Below are 17,413 nucleotides of genomic sequence, written 5' to 3'. Positions count from 1 at the left end.
TGTATAGTCCTAAAGCTCTGAGTGCATAGTGACCACTGCACCACAACGAAATGGCATCAAGAAGGTGCTGACCCGCACACCAATGGAAAGAGTGGACAGCACCACACCTCCAGGAAGACAGAGTTCAGTGTCCCTGTCACTGCTGACTTGACCACCCACCCAGCACTTGTTGGGCCCAGTTCGGTCGCAGACTTCAAGAGCATCAGTACTGACTAATATAAAGACGATACTAAGCCTGTGTTCTGCGAGTAGTAATAGAGATCCAATGTAATTTCATGTAGGAGGCACAAGAAGCTCAGGAAGCCACCTCAGAAAGTCAAGTTAGGTTATGTTTATTGTTCGTTTACAAACCAAGATTCATAATAATCTGCAAATATATGTACAGATTATTTTGGATTCCCACCATAGGCCACTGCATCTTCTCTTGTTCCGTGTTTGTGTCGGTGCTGACTCCCACAACAGCTGCCACAACATCTGGTGACGAGGATTACAGAACCAATCCTTCACTCTTTGCTGCTCCATCACAATGTATCACTAATATTTCTCTTTTTTCTTTCAGAGGAGCGTTGCTACTAATTGTGTTTTTTCTTGCAGACTAGCTGCACTACTTCAGATAGTTGTCTATTTGAATCTCTTCTAATTATTTTGTAGCGGCACTCTTCTCATTAACATGGTCTCTAACCCACCTCCTACACCACCTGCGCCTACATCTCCAGCTGCTGCTGGCTTTGATCTAATGCAGTTTATTCAGTTTCAGAACCACTATATCTCACAGCAGATGACGACAGTCCAGCAGCTCATTAATTCACAAGCTGCTGAAGTATCAACTGTAACAAAACAGCCAGCCACATCCATGGCGTCACCTCCGTGCATTCCACCGTTCCAAGCTTTTAATGAAAACAAGTGGAATGGAATGAGTACAATGCTCAGTTCCATGCTCACTGTGCTACATATCAAGTGCAAGGTACTGTGAGACTTTCTTATTTCTTGTCAACGACCAGCACAGGCGTTTACCAACTCTCTCTGAAGTTATTCCTGGCTAGTAGGCCAGAGTTGTTAGATTTTGAAGATTTAGTTTCCGACATCACTAAGTGTTATGAGGATCAAGTACAGGTTGCTGCAGCTCTTTACAAGGCCTTTCGACTGCGTAAAAAGCCAGAACAGACATACTGTGAGTGGGTCACTGACCATCAGGGTTTGACACAACAGTGTAGTATTCAGTGTAGCTGTGGGCAGTACTATAGTGGTGCAATGATTCGTGATGCAATTACATACAATGTACCAGACAGTAGCATTCATGAACAAATTCTCAAATATTCTGATACTACCTTGAAATAAGTGTTACAAATTATTGAACATCAGGATCCGTGTGATAGTGCCATGGAAAACTTCGAGATAGCTCCCATTTGCAATGTAACGCAAAGTGACAAAGAGGTATGGCCTTGCGACCGACCACCAAGCGCAAACAGCCCACCACACTGTGGACAGAGTAAACAAGTGTCTACACATGTGCCTGCTGTGAAATAATGTCCGCGTTACTTTCCTGCACATAAAAGACCACATTGTACTTCGCTGAAAGCGACTTGCTTTGCTCGTGGGAAGCCAAGTCATGTACAGTGTGTGAGCTTGCAACAGAGAAAGAAGTAGAACCATGCTCGCTCTCGAAAGTGTGGACCACCTTCTCACTCAGTGAATGTCGTTTTTTCTAAACCAGCTACTGGTTCTAAGAACGACCAAATTCAGGATGTACCTTTATTCTGCCAAAGTGCTATACACTGACAGTCAGACAAGCTCTTCGTGAACTTAGTCGTTGTTGAATGCTGTATGTGACGTCAGTTAGAAACTGGCACTTCAATTATATTGCGTAATCGTGACTCTAATGAACATTTGGGCTTGTCACTGTTGAGAAAATCCTGCACACAACTTACTGAATATAACGGTCAGGACATACCAGTGCTTGGTACATGTGGTTTGGCAGCCACATTCCAGTCTCACACCAGAACAGTGACATTTACTGTTTTGCTTTTGAGAGACTGTTAAAATATTTTTGGGTTAGATTCATTTGATTTGTTTGGCCTTTGTATTCAGGGTAATGTGCTTTCTGTTTCTGCTTTCAACCTAAAAGAGAATGTTACTCAGCTGATTGAGGAGTTTCTTGATTTATGTTCTAAAAGACTTGGCAAAGCAAATAATTTTGTGGCGTACGTTACAATGAAGGACAATGTGCAATCTAAGACTCTAGGGTGCGTCCTGTCCCTCATGCACTTAGAGGCAAAGTTGTAAGTGAACTCAAAGAATGGAAAGACAATGGTGTTATTGCTCATACTCACTCCTCTAGCCAATGGGCTTCTCCCTTAGTAATCTTAACAAAAACTTCTGGAGGACTTTGTCTATCGGCTGACTTTAAATCCACTGTGAATCCACACACAGTAATTGATACTTATCCATTGCCTCATCCTGAGGAATTTATGGACAGGCTTGGTGCAGGCCGCAAATATTTAAAAATTAACTAACACAATGCGTATTTGCAAATTGCACAAGATGAGGAGTGTTTGTAGTCATCACACATTTAGGGTTGTTCAGATTCCACGCCTGCGATATTCCAAAGCTAATTAGAACATCTTATTGCAAAAGTTTAATTCTGGTCAAGTTACTTGGACGATACCGTGGTGTCAGGACATATGCCAGAGAAACATATTGGTAACCTTTGTACACTTTTTCAAGTACTTTCAGCTGCAGGTTTGAGGCGTCACCTGGACAAACGTACCTTTTTCCAGACTGAAATTCAGTACTTAGGCAATGTTATTAATAACCAAGGTGTTAATTCCCTTTAATCTCATTAGCGGCCTGCTACCTCAACGCCCTGTGGAACGTGACTGAATTGTTGTCAGTTCTCGGGAAGATGATACACGCAGTTTATACCCAATGCAGCCCAGATTGTGGCTCCATTGTATCGTTTGCACCAGAAGAGTGTGCCTTTGTTTGGGTCCTAACAGTGTCATAATGCATTCCAGAAACTTAAAAATACCCTTTTCAGTGTCAAATGTCTTGATCATCTCTATCTCACTAAGCCTGTGGTTTTGACAGTGGACGCTTCTTCGTATAGAATCAGAGCTGTGCTCCCGCACAGATTTGGTTCACAGGGCAGGTCGATTGCTTGCACTTCCAAGTTACTGAACAAGACCCAACTTAACTATTCCCAAACCGAGAAGAAAGAACTCGCTATTATCTATGCCATGACAAAAGTTTCACCATTATCTGTTTGCTCAGAAGGTTTACATAGTGACGCACCATAACCCACTTGAGTCTTTGTCTCATCCTTCCAAACTAGTTCTGCTGCGCATGGCTCAGAAGCTGCAACATTGGGCTTTGTTATTGTCACAGTATCATACGAAATATTGTACCGGACCATGTCGAAACATGTAAATTCTGACACCCTTTCTTGCCTTCCTGTAGGTTCTGATTCTGAATTCGATGCTGCTTGTTGTCAGATTGATGTATAGGACACTGAACTCTTACAGACTTTTCCACTACATTTTAGAAAAACTGGACAGGAAACAGAAGTGGACCTTTTGTTGCACTATATCTCTACTGCTTCGCCTCTTTCGGTGAAAACATTCAGAATTCTTTTGTGCGCCGATATTTTTCTCGTAGGCATAGCCTCTCCTCCAGCCCGGTGTGAGTTTATTGCAAAATGAGGCTGGACAGTTGTGTGTGCTTATTCATAAAGTGTTACAAACAGTTGTGTTGTCATTGCTCCACCAAGGACAGGAGAATTGCAGACACAACACAGTTAGCACATTAGTAGTGTATTTGGCCAGGCTTGGATGTCCACAATGAACAGATGACGTCAAGTGTTGTGCTTGTGCTGAAAATCTAGCGGCCCCACCGCAAACTTTTTCAGCTTGGCCAAAATCTCAAGTCGCTGTGGCAACGAGTGCATATTGACTTTGTTGGTCCCTTTTGGAACATTTGCTGGCTTATTGTAGCAAATTTCCGTCTGCAGTGCTCATTTAAGATATGACTTATAACCATGAAACAGCTTGTTCTTTTTGGCCCTGTGGAGGACTGTCTATACGCAAAATATAGTGATAGGGAACTGTTATTTCAGAGCAGGAGAGATATATTTTCTTCTATCCAGAACATTGGTCACCACAATACTGTCAAATATAGAGCTATAACAAAATTAAGAATGGATCCTATAAGCAATGTTACTCTACTTGTTTTAAGAAAAGGAACCAATGTGTTGATGAGGCTTAAACCATTATATATTTCCAGTATGAAACGTATATGGAGCATTACTGTTTCAATTTGGCTGTTCTATAGCAGCAGAGAAATACACACGGCTCACATATTGCCAGTATGCATACAATGTTCAGCATAGCATGTGCAGTCTTTAGAAGATTTCATGCATCTTCTAAGTGTTGTGGTAGTAAAATGCCTCAACTCGACCACAGTACTTGTGACTATGTGTCTCTAATGCAACGTAATGACTTCTAAAAAATTGACCTGTGCTACTGACTTCGGCATCTTCCGTTCACAAGTGTGCTTTGCAGTGTTGGGAAGAGCATGCCAGAGGCAGCTTGTACACTCTGCTAGGTAGTTGCACCTTAATGCTGTAGTGCCGAGAAAAATATTTGATTGAGATAAGCGACTTCGACAGAGGGCAGATTATTATTACACAGAACCTGTGAACGAGTATCTCGAAAATGGCGAAGCTGGATGAATATTCACGTGCTACTGTTGTGAGCATCTATGGAAAGAGGTACAAAAACAGTGAAACTACCATTAGGTGCTAAATGGTTGGACGTCCATGACATGTAACAGGGCATAGGGTTTGGAGGCTATTCTTCTCCGTAAAGTAGGACAGGTGGTGATCTGTAGCATGTCTGCCTAAAGAGCACAATACTGGTGCACGCACATGTGATTTAGAGTGCATCATTCATCTACACAGCAGACACCCCTATGTGTTTACATGTTGACCAAATGAAATCGCTTATTATGGTTGCAGTGGGCATGGGTCCATTGAGATTCAACTGTTGTTCACTGGAAATATGTTGGCTGTTCGGGTGAATCAAATTTTTGCTACACTAGGTCAATGGTCCTCTCCACAAACATAATCATCGATATGAATGGCAGCTCAAAACGTGCACCGCGCAATGGACACAGGCTGAAGGGAGCAGTATTATGCTACCAAAGATATTCTCCTGTGCTTGCATGGGACCTATGGAAGCAGTCAAAGACATACTGACAGCTGTAAACTAGCTGCTTCCCTTGTTGCTTGTTGTCTTCCCGATGGTGATGTCATCTTTCAGCAGTATAATTGCCATAACCATGTTACAGTGGTTTGAGGATCATTACAGTAAACTCATGTTGATGTCTCAGTGACCAAATTCGCTTGATGTAATCCTATGGAAACCATCTGAGTTGCTATTAGGCGCCATTACCGTTTATGCAAATTAGTGTCCCATTATTTGTGCGAATTACATGATCTGTGCCTACCACATACCTCCACAAACCTAGCAATAACCTGTTTTATCCCTGATACACAGAAGCAGTGATGTATTTCTTTCCAACGATGGACAAAAAAGCTATTAAGCACGTGGTCACAATGTTTTGGCACATCAGTGTAGATAGCCTACACTTAGGAAGAGTAATATACACAGGAAGTAACTGAAATATTTAACAAAAGGTGTGGAGATTTAATATAGGTGCTACGTGTAAGAAGGATATGAAACCACATATGTTTACGCTAATAAAGGGATTCTAAGCATTCTATGTTTTCTATATTATACATAAAATTACATAGTGCCTAGATCAAACAAACTACGTAAGCAAATATTGTCAAATAAGATTATGCAACTATATAGGAGGGAAATGACATATAAGACAGCGCTAGTCTTAATTTGATAGGGGTATGCTTCTGTAATAAGTCAGCATATAGAGTCGGGTTTTTCAGTATGTATTGATTTACTGCTCATGGTCGTAGATGATGTGGCTTTCTATAAGACAATTCTTGAAGACTGTAATAAATCACAGAGGATGGGTAACTGCTACAGGGACCTGGATGTTGGTAAATGTAACTACTACAGATATATATGTGAAATGGCTCATTACTATCCAGTTAAAAGTAAGTTACAGGCCGCTGGGAATCTTGTCCATAAGAGAAGTGGTTTATAGAACACTTGTTTGATCATGTTTGAAGTACTGTTCATTAGTCATTTGTTTATTGGTCATAGTTACTCAATCTGTTGATATAATCATTTTCTGATTTGTTGGCTGTAGAGTAGAAGTATCATGAGGTATACAGTTGTACACAGACTTTAGCTCTTTAACATCACCTCCCCTGTGATATGGTGGTCTCCAGCCCAGAACCCGCACAATTTTGGTGTCCCCTGCACTACTGCACTGTCTACACAAATAGGGGACAACTTATGTTATGTGCACTCGGTTCATTTTTCATCTGTAAACAATACCTCATCTAAACTCATGCTCATAAATTAAGGATACTGATACATGGTGAATCAATGCTCTGCTGGGTGGTTTGCGGGTTTAAATCACCTCACGGTATGACCATGCGGTGCATTTGACCTGCGATCTTTGCATGGTGGCTCTGGCAGCAATCTGCATACGCAGAGCTGTGTTGGTGCATGTCAGAGTACGGTGCAGCGAGGAAGCGTGCAGACCTTTTCAGACGTGCTAATGGCGACTGTGTGTTGAAAATGGCTCAAAGAACACATATTGATGACGTTATGAGGGATAGAACAGTAGGGCGAATGGAGGCTGGTCAAACACAGTAGGTCATAGCACGGGCCCTCCGTGTGCCACAAAGTGTGATCTCAAGATTATGGCAACGATTCCAGCAGACAGGAAATGTGTCCAGGCGCTACAGTACGGGATGTCCACAGTGTACAACAACACAAGAAGACCAATACTTCACCATCAGTGACTGCAGACAGCCACGGAATACTGAAGGTAGCCTTGCTCGGGACCTTACTGCACCCACTGGAACAGTTATCTCCAGACACACAGTCAGCAGAGGACTGAACAGGCATGGTTTATTTGCCCAGAGACCAGCAAAGTGCATTCCACAGACTCCTGGTCACAGGAGACCCTGTAAAGCCTGATGTCAAGAACACAGTACATGGTCACTGGAACAGTGGTCCCAGGTTATGTTCACGGATGAGTCCAGCTATAGTCTGAACAGCGGTTCTATCCAGCTTTTCATCTGACATGAACCAGGAACCAGATATCAACCCCTTAATGTCCTTGAAATGGACCTGTGGGGTGGGATTATTATTGGTGCACATATACTCCTGCATGTCTTTGACAAAGGAACTGTAACAGGTTAGGTGTATCGGGAGGTTATTTTGCACTGGTATGTCCGCCTTTTCAGGGGTGCAGTGGGTCACAACTTCATCCTAATGGATGATAACATACAGCCCCACCGAGCTGCCATCGTGGAAGAGTACATTGAAACAGAAGATATCAGGCAAATGAAGTGGCCTGCCTGTTCTCCAGACATAAACCCCATTGAGCACGTCTGGGATGCTCTCGGTCGATGCACTGCTGCATGTCTCCAAACCCCAATGACACTTCAGGAGCTCCGACAGGCACTGGTGCAAGATTGGGAGGCTATACCCCAGCAGCTGCTTGACTACCTGATCCAGAGCATGCCAACCTGTTTGCGGCCTGTGTATGTGCGCATGGTGATCATATCCCATATTGATGTCAGGGTACATATGCAGGAAACAGTGGCGTTTTGTAGCTCATGTGTTTCGGGACTTTTTTCTCAGATTTTCACCAATACTGTGGACTTACAGATCTGTGTTGTGTGTGTTCTGTAGGTGCTTATGCTATTAGCGTCAGTTTTGTGCAGTGCCACATTGTGTGGCACCACATTCTGCAATTATCGTTAGCATGAGTGTGGTAGTCACATGTAAGCAAAACTACGGCCCTTGTCCTCAGATCACTTATAGCCATTTGCTCTGATATACAGAGTCTAGCTGATGCGAACCAACTTGACTCTGTATATATGTGACATTAATTCAGTTCGCAAAATAATTAGGTTCACCAAAAAATGTAATTATAGTATTAAAGCTTCTGTAAACTGTAATAATTAAAATAATTCAGTGCCTTAGAAACAGATTAGCATATTTGTAGAATAGTTGTCAGAGTTATTTGTTTTATAGAATTTAGCATAAAAACTGTGAACTGATAAAAATGTTCCTTACAAACATATTTGTACTTTGTCTTGACCTTCATGTCTTATGTAAAATCATTTGTATTAATTCTTTTTCCTTGTAGTTAATGTATAACATATATTCAAAAAATACTTGATGATTTTCTCATTTCAATGAAAATTTGGCGGTATATGTCATATTTATCAGTGTTTCTTAATAAAATATTATGCAGTGACAGAGAAATCACAAATGATAAGACAGCGTTACAGTTGCTGGAAAGTCATTACGTATCATTAAAGCAATGCAACTGCAAGAGATCCACCTTTACATTTTCTGCATGTGAAAGAATACAATGTATTAAATTTATCATCAGTAATTGACACCACCAAGTGAGCAAGTGAAATATGGTATTAAGATTTCATCAAATATTTCCTGCTCTGTAAGATTCAACCTGATTACATGCAAGCAGTCATAATTCAATTTGATTATGATGCAAAACACAGAATAAGAGTTATGTACCATTTGAGTGTAGACTAATGTTTCAGTATGTAAGACTTTCTCTGCAGCATCCTTAACAAAATGTTGGAGTATATTTGATGAGAAATGTTGTATGAGGTCCAAATAGTGACATTCAGGCAAGTCTCTTTGAATGTATGTACCTCAGCATTTGGATGTTCTACTCATAATTTACTAGGGACCACATGATGGCACCATCTACTACAGAATCAGTTATTGGTCAAGGCTTGTAGTTCTGTTCTAAGAATGTGTGAAAAGTATTCTGTTTGCTAAATAAATTAAGTGAACTTGAAATTTTATGTACTGATGAGCTGAAAAACACTTCTGTAATGTGCATAACTGAACACTGGCTGCCTAAAGATGCAACGTCAGTCATAAAACTTGCAGACTTCAATGTTTCACCATCATTCTCTAGAATTACATCCAGTCATGGAGGGTCATGTATATTTGTTAAAAGTGGCATTGATTATTGTAACATAAAAACCATTGAACTGTTAGCTGAAGAGAAAAAGTTTTTGAAGTATCTGCAGCTGAACTCTCTGCATTAAAATTAATAATCATCTGTGTATATAGGAGCCCTGATGGGAACTTAAATGATTTCTGTCATCAACTACAAGCAGCTTTAAATACTATAAAAAACGCCAAGAAAACTGTGACCATATGTGGAGATTTTAATATTGATTTTCAAGAAATCTCAAAAGACCAGCAAAGCCTAATGGCCCTACTGTAAACATATAACATGAAAGCCACCATAGATTCTCCTACAAGAGTTACACCAACAACTAGCTCAACAATTGATCATATATTAATAAACACAGATGTAAATCACAATTTCTGTGCTGGAAATCTTAATACTGTCTTCAGTGATCACAGTTTATTGGTTTACACACCCCAAGTGAAACAACTGAGAAACAGGAACTTGTAAAAGAAACAAGAAAATTCACTAACAAACAAATAAACTTTTTTTATACAGAGACTAAGTGAAGAAACCTGGTATGAGGTGTATACTTGTGAAAATACTAATAAAAAGTTTGAAAAATTCATGGAAATCTTCATACTTTGAAGCTGCATTCCCATTAAAAAACAAAAATGTCTACCTAACTTCAAAAAGAACAAATGGATTACAACAGGTATTAGAATCTCTTGTGCAGAGAAAAGAAGATTACACAACATGCCCCAGGAATTTCATTTGTACTTGAAGAATTACAAGAGGATCCTCAAAAATGTTGTAAGGAAAGCTAAAACAATGGCAAATGACAATTACATTGAAAATTCAAAAAACAAATCTAAAGCTATATGGGAACTTGTAAAAAATCAAACAACAAGTGAAACTAAACAATAATAAAATATAAACTTACGTTATGAAGGACAAATGATTTCCTGCCCAACAAAAATTGCAGGCACCTTCAACAAACATTTTGCAAATGTATGTGAACAGTTGGTGAGTGGACTGGAAGAACACAACAAAATATCACCTCCATCATCCAGTAGTGTGAGAAATGTGTCTACATCATTGTTCCTTTCACCCACAAATACTGAAGAAATTTTTTCAGTTATAAAAACCTTGAAGACAGGGTACTCATGTGGAATTGATGGAATATCAGATGTAATTATTAAAAAATGTTGTCTTGCCTTAGCTGAACCCTTGACACACTTGTACAATGGCGGACTGGCATCAGGAACCTTCCCTTCATGTCTATAAACAGCAAAACTGAAACCACTGCTCAAAAAAGGAAATCCAGAATGTGTTTCAAATTATAGACCAATAGCCCTACTGCCCGTATTTTCAAAAAAATTAGAAATTTTTTTTATAAGAGATTGTCTGATTTCTTAAATAAAAACAAAATTCTCTCTCCCTCGCAGCATGGCTTCAGGAAAGGCTAGACAACTTTTTAAGTGCAATATTTGAATTTCTTAATGAAATCTACACTAAACTGGATGCAAGTGAGTTTGTGACGGGCATATGTCTTGATTTATCTAAAGCTTTTGACGTCATTGACCATAATGCCCTAATGCAGAAGCTTGACCAATTAGGAATTAGAGGTATATCCAATGAGTGGTTCAGGACATACCTATGTGGTCGCAAACAGGTGGTTGAAGTGCAATACACTGACCATAACAAAATCAGCTACTACTATTCACGATATGAAAATGTGAAATATGGCATCCCTCAAGGATCAGTATTAGGATCCATTTTGTTTCTCCTCTATGTCAATGATCTTATGTACAACAGGTATTGAAAAGTACCCTTCAATTTGCAGACAATAGAAGCTTCCTTATTAGTGGTAAAACAGAAGAAAAACTAAAAGACTCCGCAATCCAAACAATGAACAGTGTAGAACAGTGGTTCAGCTATAACAAGCTAATTATAAACAAAGAAAAGACAGTAGCACTGAACTTCTATAACTTAAAAGGAAGACACCACCCAAACATACAAATAGAACTTAAGGACAGAGTTCCTGAAAGTGTTGACAGCACAAAATTACTGGGACTCTGGCTCCAGAACTACACAAAATGGGAGGTACACATTGAATATTTCCAAAGAAAGCTAAGCAAAACCTGCTACATGATAAGGATCTTAAAAACTTGTTGCAGCAAAGCCAGTCTGTTAAATGTATACTACTCCTATGTTCATTCAGTAATTAAATATGGCATAATCTGCTGGGGCAATGCAACAACAAATATTAAACTTTTCAGGATGCAAAAGAGAATATTAAGAATTATTGAAGGGGTAAACAGTATGAAATCATGCACACCCATATTAAAAAAATTGTCAGTTCTTCCTCTTCCTTGCATTTTTATCTACAAACCATCAGTTTACATCAAACAATATATTGATAGACATCCAGATATCTTATTAAAAATGAAGATACACATGCATACAATACAAGGCTAAAATCTGACCTTCATATGAAACAGGTGAGAACATCATTGTACCAAAAAGGCACACTACATACTGGGTTAAAGATTTACAATAATCTGCCTAACCATATTAAATCAGTAGGTAAACCCAGTAGTTTTAAGGCTGAACTAAAGGCATATTTAATTGATCATTGCTTTTACAGTCTGCCAGAATACCTAGAAGCCAAACAACAAAAATAAAGATGCAATATGAATGTTCTACTTTGTATTTTGCCTCTAATGTTTGTTGTATGTATGATTCTTTGCTAAATTACTTCAATATCTAGTCCTTAGGAATGTAATACAAACTGTATTTTATCTTGTAAATACCTAACCATATCCAATATCCTTGTATATATTCTACACATGTAGGATTTGAAAGACTAAATAAATAAATAGAGAGCACATGGCATTCAGAGGCTATGTACCCAAGGTTGCATGTCAAGGAGCCACATGAGAGGGCTCACTGAACTCCCTATCAATCAACCTACGATGGGGTTCGTGGCATTCATCATGGTTTGGCTCTGTAGAAGGCTGAGGGCAGTAGTTTCAAGTGCTGGCTGACACCTAATAATCAGAAATCTTGGAATGTCTGGGTGTATGTGGTGGGAGGAGGAACCTCCCGGAGGCCCTAGAAAGTTGGTTACGCTTCTGGAAATGCTGAAGTGTATAAGGAACACTCTGGTTTGCTGATCACCTATTAACATCAGATAGGAATTTCTAAAGAAAACTGGTGAGGAAGATATGTTCTGATTGGCCCACATCTGGAGACATTCTTTGGTGGAGATCTACTAAACTTGGTGGGTTTCATGCTATTGGCAAAAACAGGTACATTTTCCCTGCTTGGTAGTTGTGGCCACAATGGTGCAAATAGCAGAGCTGAGAACAGGGACACATGAAGACAAACGCTCTTGGTTTTGATGTGGAAGATGAAAGGTCACTGGTTGTGGACAATGACTCTTGAGTTCAGATGGTGAATGGGACTTCAGAGTGTCGGAGTCCTGATGAATGAGATTCTGGTTCTTCACATGTGACCATGTATGGCCAACTTATTGTCGTAAAGAGATTGGTAAGAATATGTGGAAGCACCAGCATTAACAGGCCACTGATGTCTGCAAAGAGGACATACTGTTGCCACAGTACCATTAATCACATTTATATTGATAGTATCAATTTCATTTATTATTTATTCATCCACTGGAGTAACTAAAACATTTGGTGGATTGCATTCATATCAGTGACTGAATGTGCAGCTAGGATACAGAAGTACTCCCCCATCTGCTTCATACCTTTATTGTGGTCACTTTTTCTGATAGTCGTGTCACTGTGTCGTATGCTGTGTCATTGCTTTTAATATAATAAAACATAAATTTAATTTTATTTGTATTTCATTTCAAGTAACATATAATTTCCTTCAGTTCTTTATTATTATTATTTGTTGATTGAGTAAAATTAGCCATTGAGTAAAAGCAGTCATTCAGTAGGATTTTACAGCAATTCTCCACCTTAGGATTCCATGATTTGACTATTTTTTGAAACTGGAATTCCACTGCGCAATTAAAATTTAACGTTAAGTCTTAAGGGGTAGGGATTTTGGGGGGGGGGGGGGGTGTTGGTTTGCAACAGAGAATGAGCAGTTCCATCATTCTGTTACAATTTCACAACCACACATCACGAGGGTTTTGTGCCCTATATGAAAAAATATATACAAATTAGTCCTACTGTTCATGAACAATACCCTTTGCTGTTAAGTTCTGAAAGCAGGGAAACTTAGAAGTGTAGCTATTAAGGGGCAAATTTGACTGTATGTACTGTTAGAGGATAGTAAGAATCAATAATGATGCCTATCATCACATAAAGTCGCAGATGGACTCTTGAAGTAACCTATTAGAACAACTGAGAAGAATTTAAATTTATCTGTTTTACATAGAAGTCTCCAATCTGTGGTGAAATTTGCACACAAGTAGACTGCATGAACTTAGTTTTATGTGGGTCACCAGAAATATGCAACAAATAAGATATGAAGAAAAATGTAATGTGCACAGATGCTGCTAGTTACTACCATACATATAATGATGCAAAACATAAATGAATTCTTGCATACAAAAGCACTAACAATGCAGAAAAAAGGGCAATGACATTTTGGTTTGAAGAAAAAGAGTTAATTACAGGAAGGGGGGTTGAAGCATTTGTCTTATAGGTGAAACTTATTATCTAATGATCAATAAAAATGTTAATTGATGGTAGCTTAGGTTTCTAATATAAATATTGCAGAACTATTATTATTGAGAATTATAAGGCTTCCAAAAATATCTAGTTGATGTCAGCATGCCATTAAAAAAGAAAACATAGAAGAACTGAACAAGTTAGAGACACAAATAGGCAACATACTCAGAATCTTCAATGTCATGACGAGTGTTCATTGTGAGGGCACATGTCGCTTCTTCAGTTTGCATTCTTTGTGAAATTGTTTGATATGTCTTGGAATTCAATTTGTCTTCCATTACACCTTGGAGTTCAAAATCTGAATAAAGTTTCTGGAGACAAAAACACAATACAGATCAGATTCATATATTTGTTATTAGAGAATTAAACATTTATAAGGAATATATTAAAATTTCAGAGCAATTTAAAACCTGAAGCTCATGTGGTTAAATTACTTCACTCAACCTAAGACGACTCTGAACAGTTCAGGTATTCTTGTTACTTTTACAGTATTAAATGATATCTGATATCTACACTATTCTAACTGTAAAGAAATAACATTATCTGGACAATTTCAGAATAAAATTGCAAGTAACTAATACACTTTATATGAGGGATTAAATAAATGAACATTAAAACCACAAGTAAAAACATGTAAAATTGGACCACACTAAAAGTATAAAACATGTGTCAATGAAGACAGATATGGACTGTTGTAAAGAGTATACTGAGATTCCATTCTTAATATGATGAAGAATGAAACAAAACAGTGAGAAACATAGCAATGAAATGGTAACTGATTGACACTTGATGTCAAGGAATATGAGCAAAAGTAGTTGCCCAACACCTTGATGGCATACGTTGAGTACATAAGATGAGAAAACATATGGACATACTGACAGGCTCGATATATATATATATATATATATATATATATATATATATATATATATATATATATATTTACATTTGTAAAGGCAAAGAGTTTGGGCATAGATGTCAGTCGAGGCGGAAGTACAGATGCAAAGATGTTGTTGAAAGACAGGTGAGTTATGAGCAGCGGCAAATTGAAATTAGAAATTAGCGGAGATTGAGGCCTGGTGGATAACGAGAAGAGAGGATATATATATATATATATATACACTCCTGGAAATTGAAATAAGAACACCGTGAATTCATTGTCCCAGGAAGGGGAAACTTTATTGACACATTCCTGGGGTCAGATACATCACATGATCACACTGACAGAACCACAGGCACATAGACACAGGCAACAGAGCATGCACAATGTCGGCACTAGTACAGTGTATATCCACCTTTCGCAGCAATGCAGGCTGCTATTCTCCCATGGAGACGATCGTAGAGATGCTGGATGTAGTCCTGTGGAACGGCTTGCAATGCCATTTCCACCTGGCGCCTCAGTTGGACCAGCGTTCGTGCTGGACGTGCAGACCGCGTGAGACGACGCTTCATCCAGTCCCAAACATGCTCAATGGGGGACAGATCCGGAGATCTTGCTGGCCAGGGTAGTTGACTTACACCTTCTAGAGCACGTTGGGTGGCACGGGATACATGCGGACGTGCATTGTCCTGTTGGAACAGCAAGTTCCCTTGCCGGTCTAGGAATGGTAGAACGATGGGTTCGATGACGGTTTGGATGTACCGTGCACTATTCAGTGTCCCCTCGACGATCACCAGTGGTGTACGGCCAGTGTAGGAGATCGCTCCCCACACCATGATGCCGGGTGTTGGCCCTGTGTGCCTCGGTCGTATGCAGTCCTGATTGTGGCGCTCACCTGCACGGCGCCAAACACGCATACGACCATCATTGGCACCAAGGCAGAAGCGACTCTCATCGCCGAAGACGACATGTCTCCATTCGTCCCTCCATTCACGCCTGTCGCGACACCACTGGAGGCGGGCTGCACGATGTTGGGGCGTGAGCGGAAGACAGCCTAACGGTGTGCGGGACCGTACCCCAGCTTCATGGAGACGGTTGCGAATGGTCCTCGCCGATACCCCAGGAGCAACAGTGTCCCTAATTTGCTGGGAAGTGGCGGTGCGGTCCCCTACGGCACTGCGTAGGATCCTACGGTCTTGGCGTGCATCCGTGCGTCGCTGTGGTCCGGTCCCAGGTCGACGGGCACGTGCACCTTCCGCCGACCACTGGCGACAACATCGATGTACTGTGGAGACCTCACGCCCCACGTGTTGAGCAATTCGGCGGTACGTCCACCCGGCCTCCCGCATGCCCACTATACGCCCTCGCTCAAAGTCCGTCAACTGCACATACGGTTCACGTCCACGCTGTCGCGGCATGCTACCACTGTTAAAGAGTGCGATGGAGCTCCGTATGCCACGGCAAACTGGCTGACACTGACGGCGGCGGTGCACAAATGCTGCGCAGCTAGCGCCATTCGACGGCCAACACCGCGGTTCCTTGTGTGTCCGCTGTGCCGTGCGTGTGATCATTGCTTGTACAGCCCTCTCGCAGTGTCCGGAGCAAGTATGGTGGGTCTGACACACCGGTGTCAATGTGTTCTTTTTTCCATTTCCAGGAGTGTGTGTGTATATATATATATATATATATATATATATATATATATATATATATAAAAAAAACAAAGATGATGTGACTTAGCAAACGAAAGTGCTGGCAGGTCAATAGACACACAAATAAACACAAACATACAAACAAAAGCTTTCGCAACAAATGGTTGCTTCATCAGGAAAGAGGGAAGGAGAGGGAAAGACAAAAGGATGTGGGGGATTCAAGGGAGAGGGAAGGAGTCATTCCAATCCCGGGGGTGGAAAGACTTACCTTAGGGGGGGAAAAGGACAGGTATACACTCGCACACACACACACACACACACACATATCCATCCACACATACACAGACACAAGCAGACATTTGTAAAGGCAAAGAGTTTGGGCAGAGATGTCAGTCGAGGCGGAAGTACAGAGGCAAAGATGTTGTTGAAAGACAGGTGAGTTATGAGCAGCGGCAAATTGAAATTAGAAATTAGCGGAGATTGAGGCCTGGCGGTTAATGAGAAGAGAGTATATACTGAAGGGCAAGTTCCCACCTCCGGAGTTCTGACAGGTTGGTGTTAGCGGGAAGTATCCAGATAACCCGGACGGTGTAACACTGTGCCAAGATGTGCTGGCCGTGCACCAAGGCATGTTTAGCCACAGGGTGATCCTCATTACCAACAAACACTGTCTGCCTGTGTCCATTCATGTGAATGGACAGTTTGTTGCTGGTCATTCTCACATAGAAAGCTTCACAGTGTAGGCAGGTCAGTTGGTAAATCACGTGGGTGCTTTCACACTTGGCTCTGCCTTTGATCGTGTACACCTTCCGGGTTACAGGACTGGAGTAGGTAGTGGTGGGAGGGTGCATGGGACAGGTTTTACACCGGGGGTAGTTACAAGGGTAGGAGCCAGAGGGTAGGGAAGGTGGTTTAAGGATTTCATAGGGATGAACTAAGAGGTTACGAAGGTTAGGTGGATGGCAGAAAGACACTCTTGGTGGAGTGGGGAGGATTTCATGAAGGATGGATCTCATTTCAGGGCAGGATTTGAGGAAGTCGTATCCCTGCTGGAG

At 40.6% G+C, this 17,413-nt stretch overlaps 1 protein-coding gene across 1 annotated transcript in view; it reads right to left on the bottom strand.

The window, feature by feature from the left end:
* The window catches only part of LOC124555630 (calcium-dependent secretion activator-like), a 1,496,314-nt gene that overhangs the window by 82,115 nt on the left and 1,396,786 nt on the right, over positions 1-17,413 (bottom strand). Inside the window, exon 35 of the mRNA XM_047129606.1 lies at positions 13,992-14,137. Within this exon, the coding sequence (XP_046985562.1) occupies positions 13,992-14,137 (146 nt within the window). The remainder of the gene's footprint in view (positions 1-13,991; positions 14,138-17,413) is intronic.

Source organism: Schistocerca americana, chromosome X (assembly GCF_021461395.2).
Source record: "Schistocerca americana isolate TAMUIC-IGC-003095 chromosome X, iqSchAmer2.1, whole genome shotgun sequence".
NCBI classification, from domain to species: domain Eukaryota; kingdom Metazoa; phylum Arthropoda; class Insecta; order Orthoptera; family Acrididae; genus Schistocerca; species Schistocerca americana.
The sequence above is the reverse complement of the archived record's forward strand: the minus strand, read 5'-3'. Positions and strand labels throughout refer to the sequence as shown.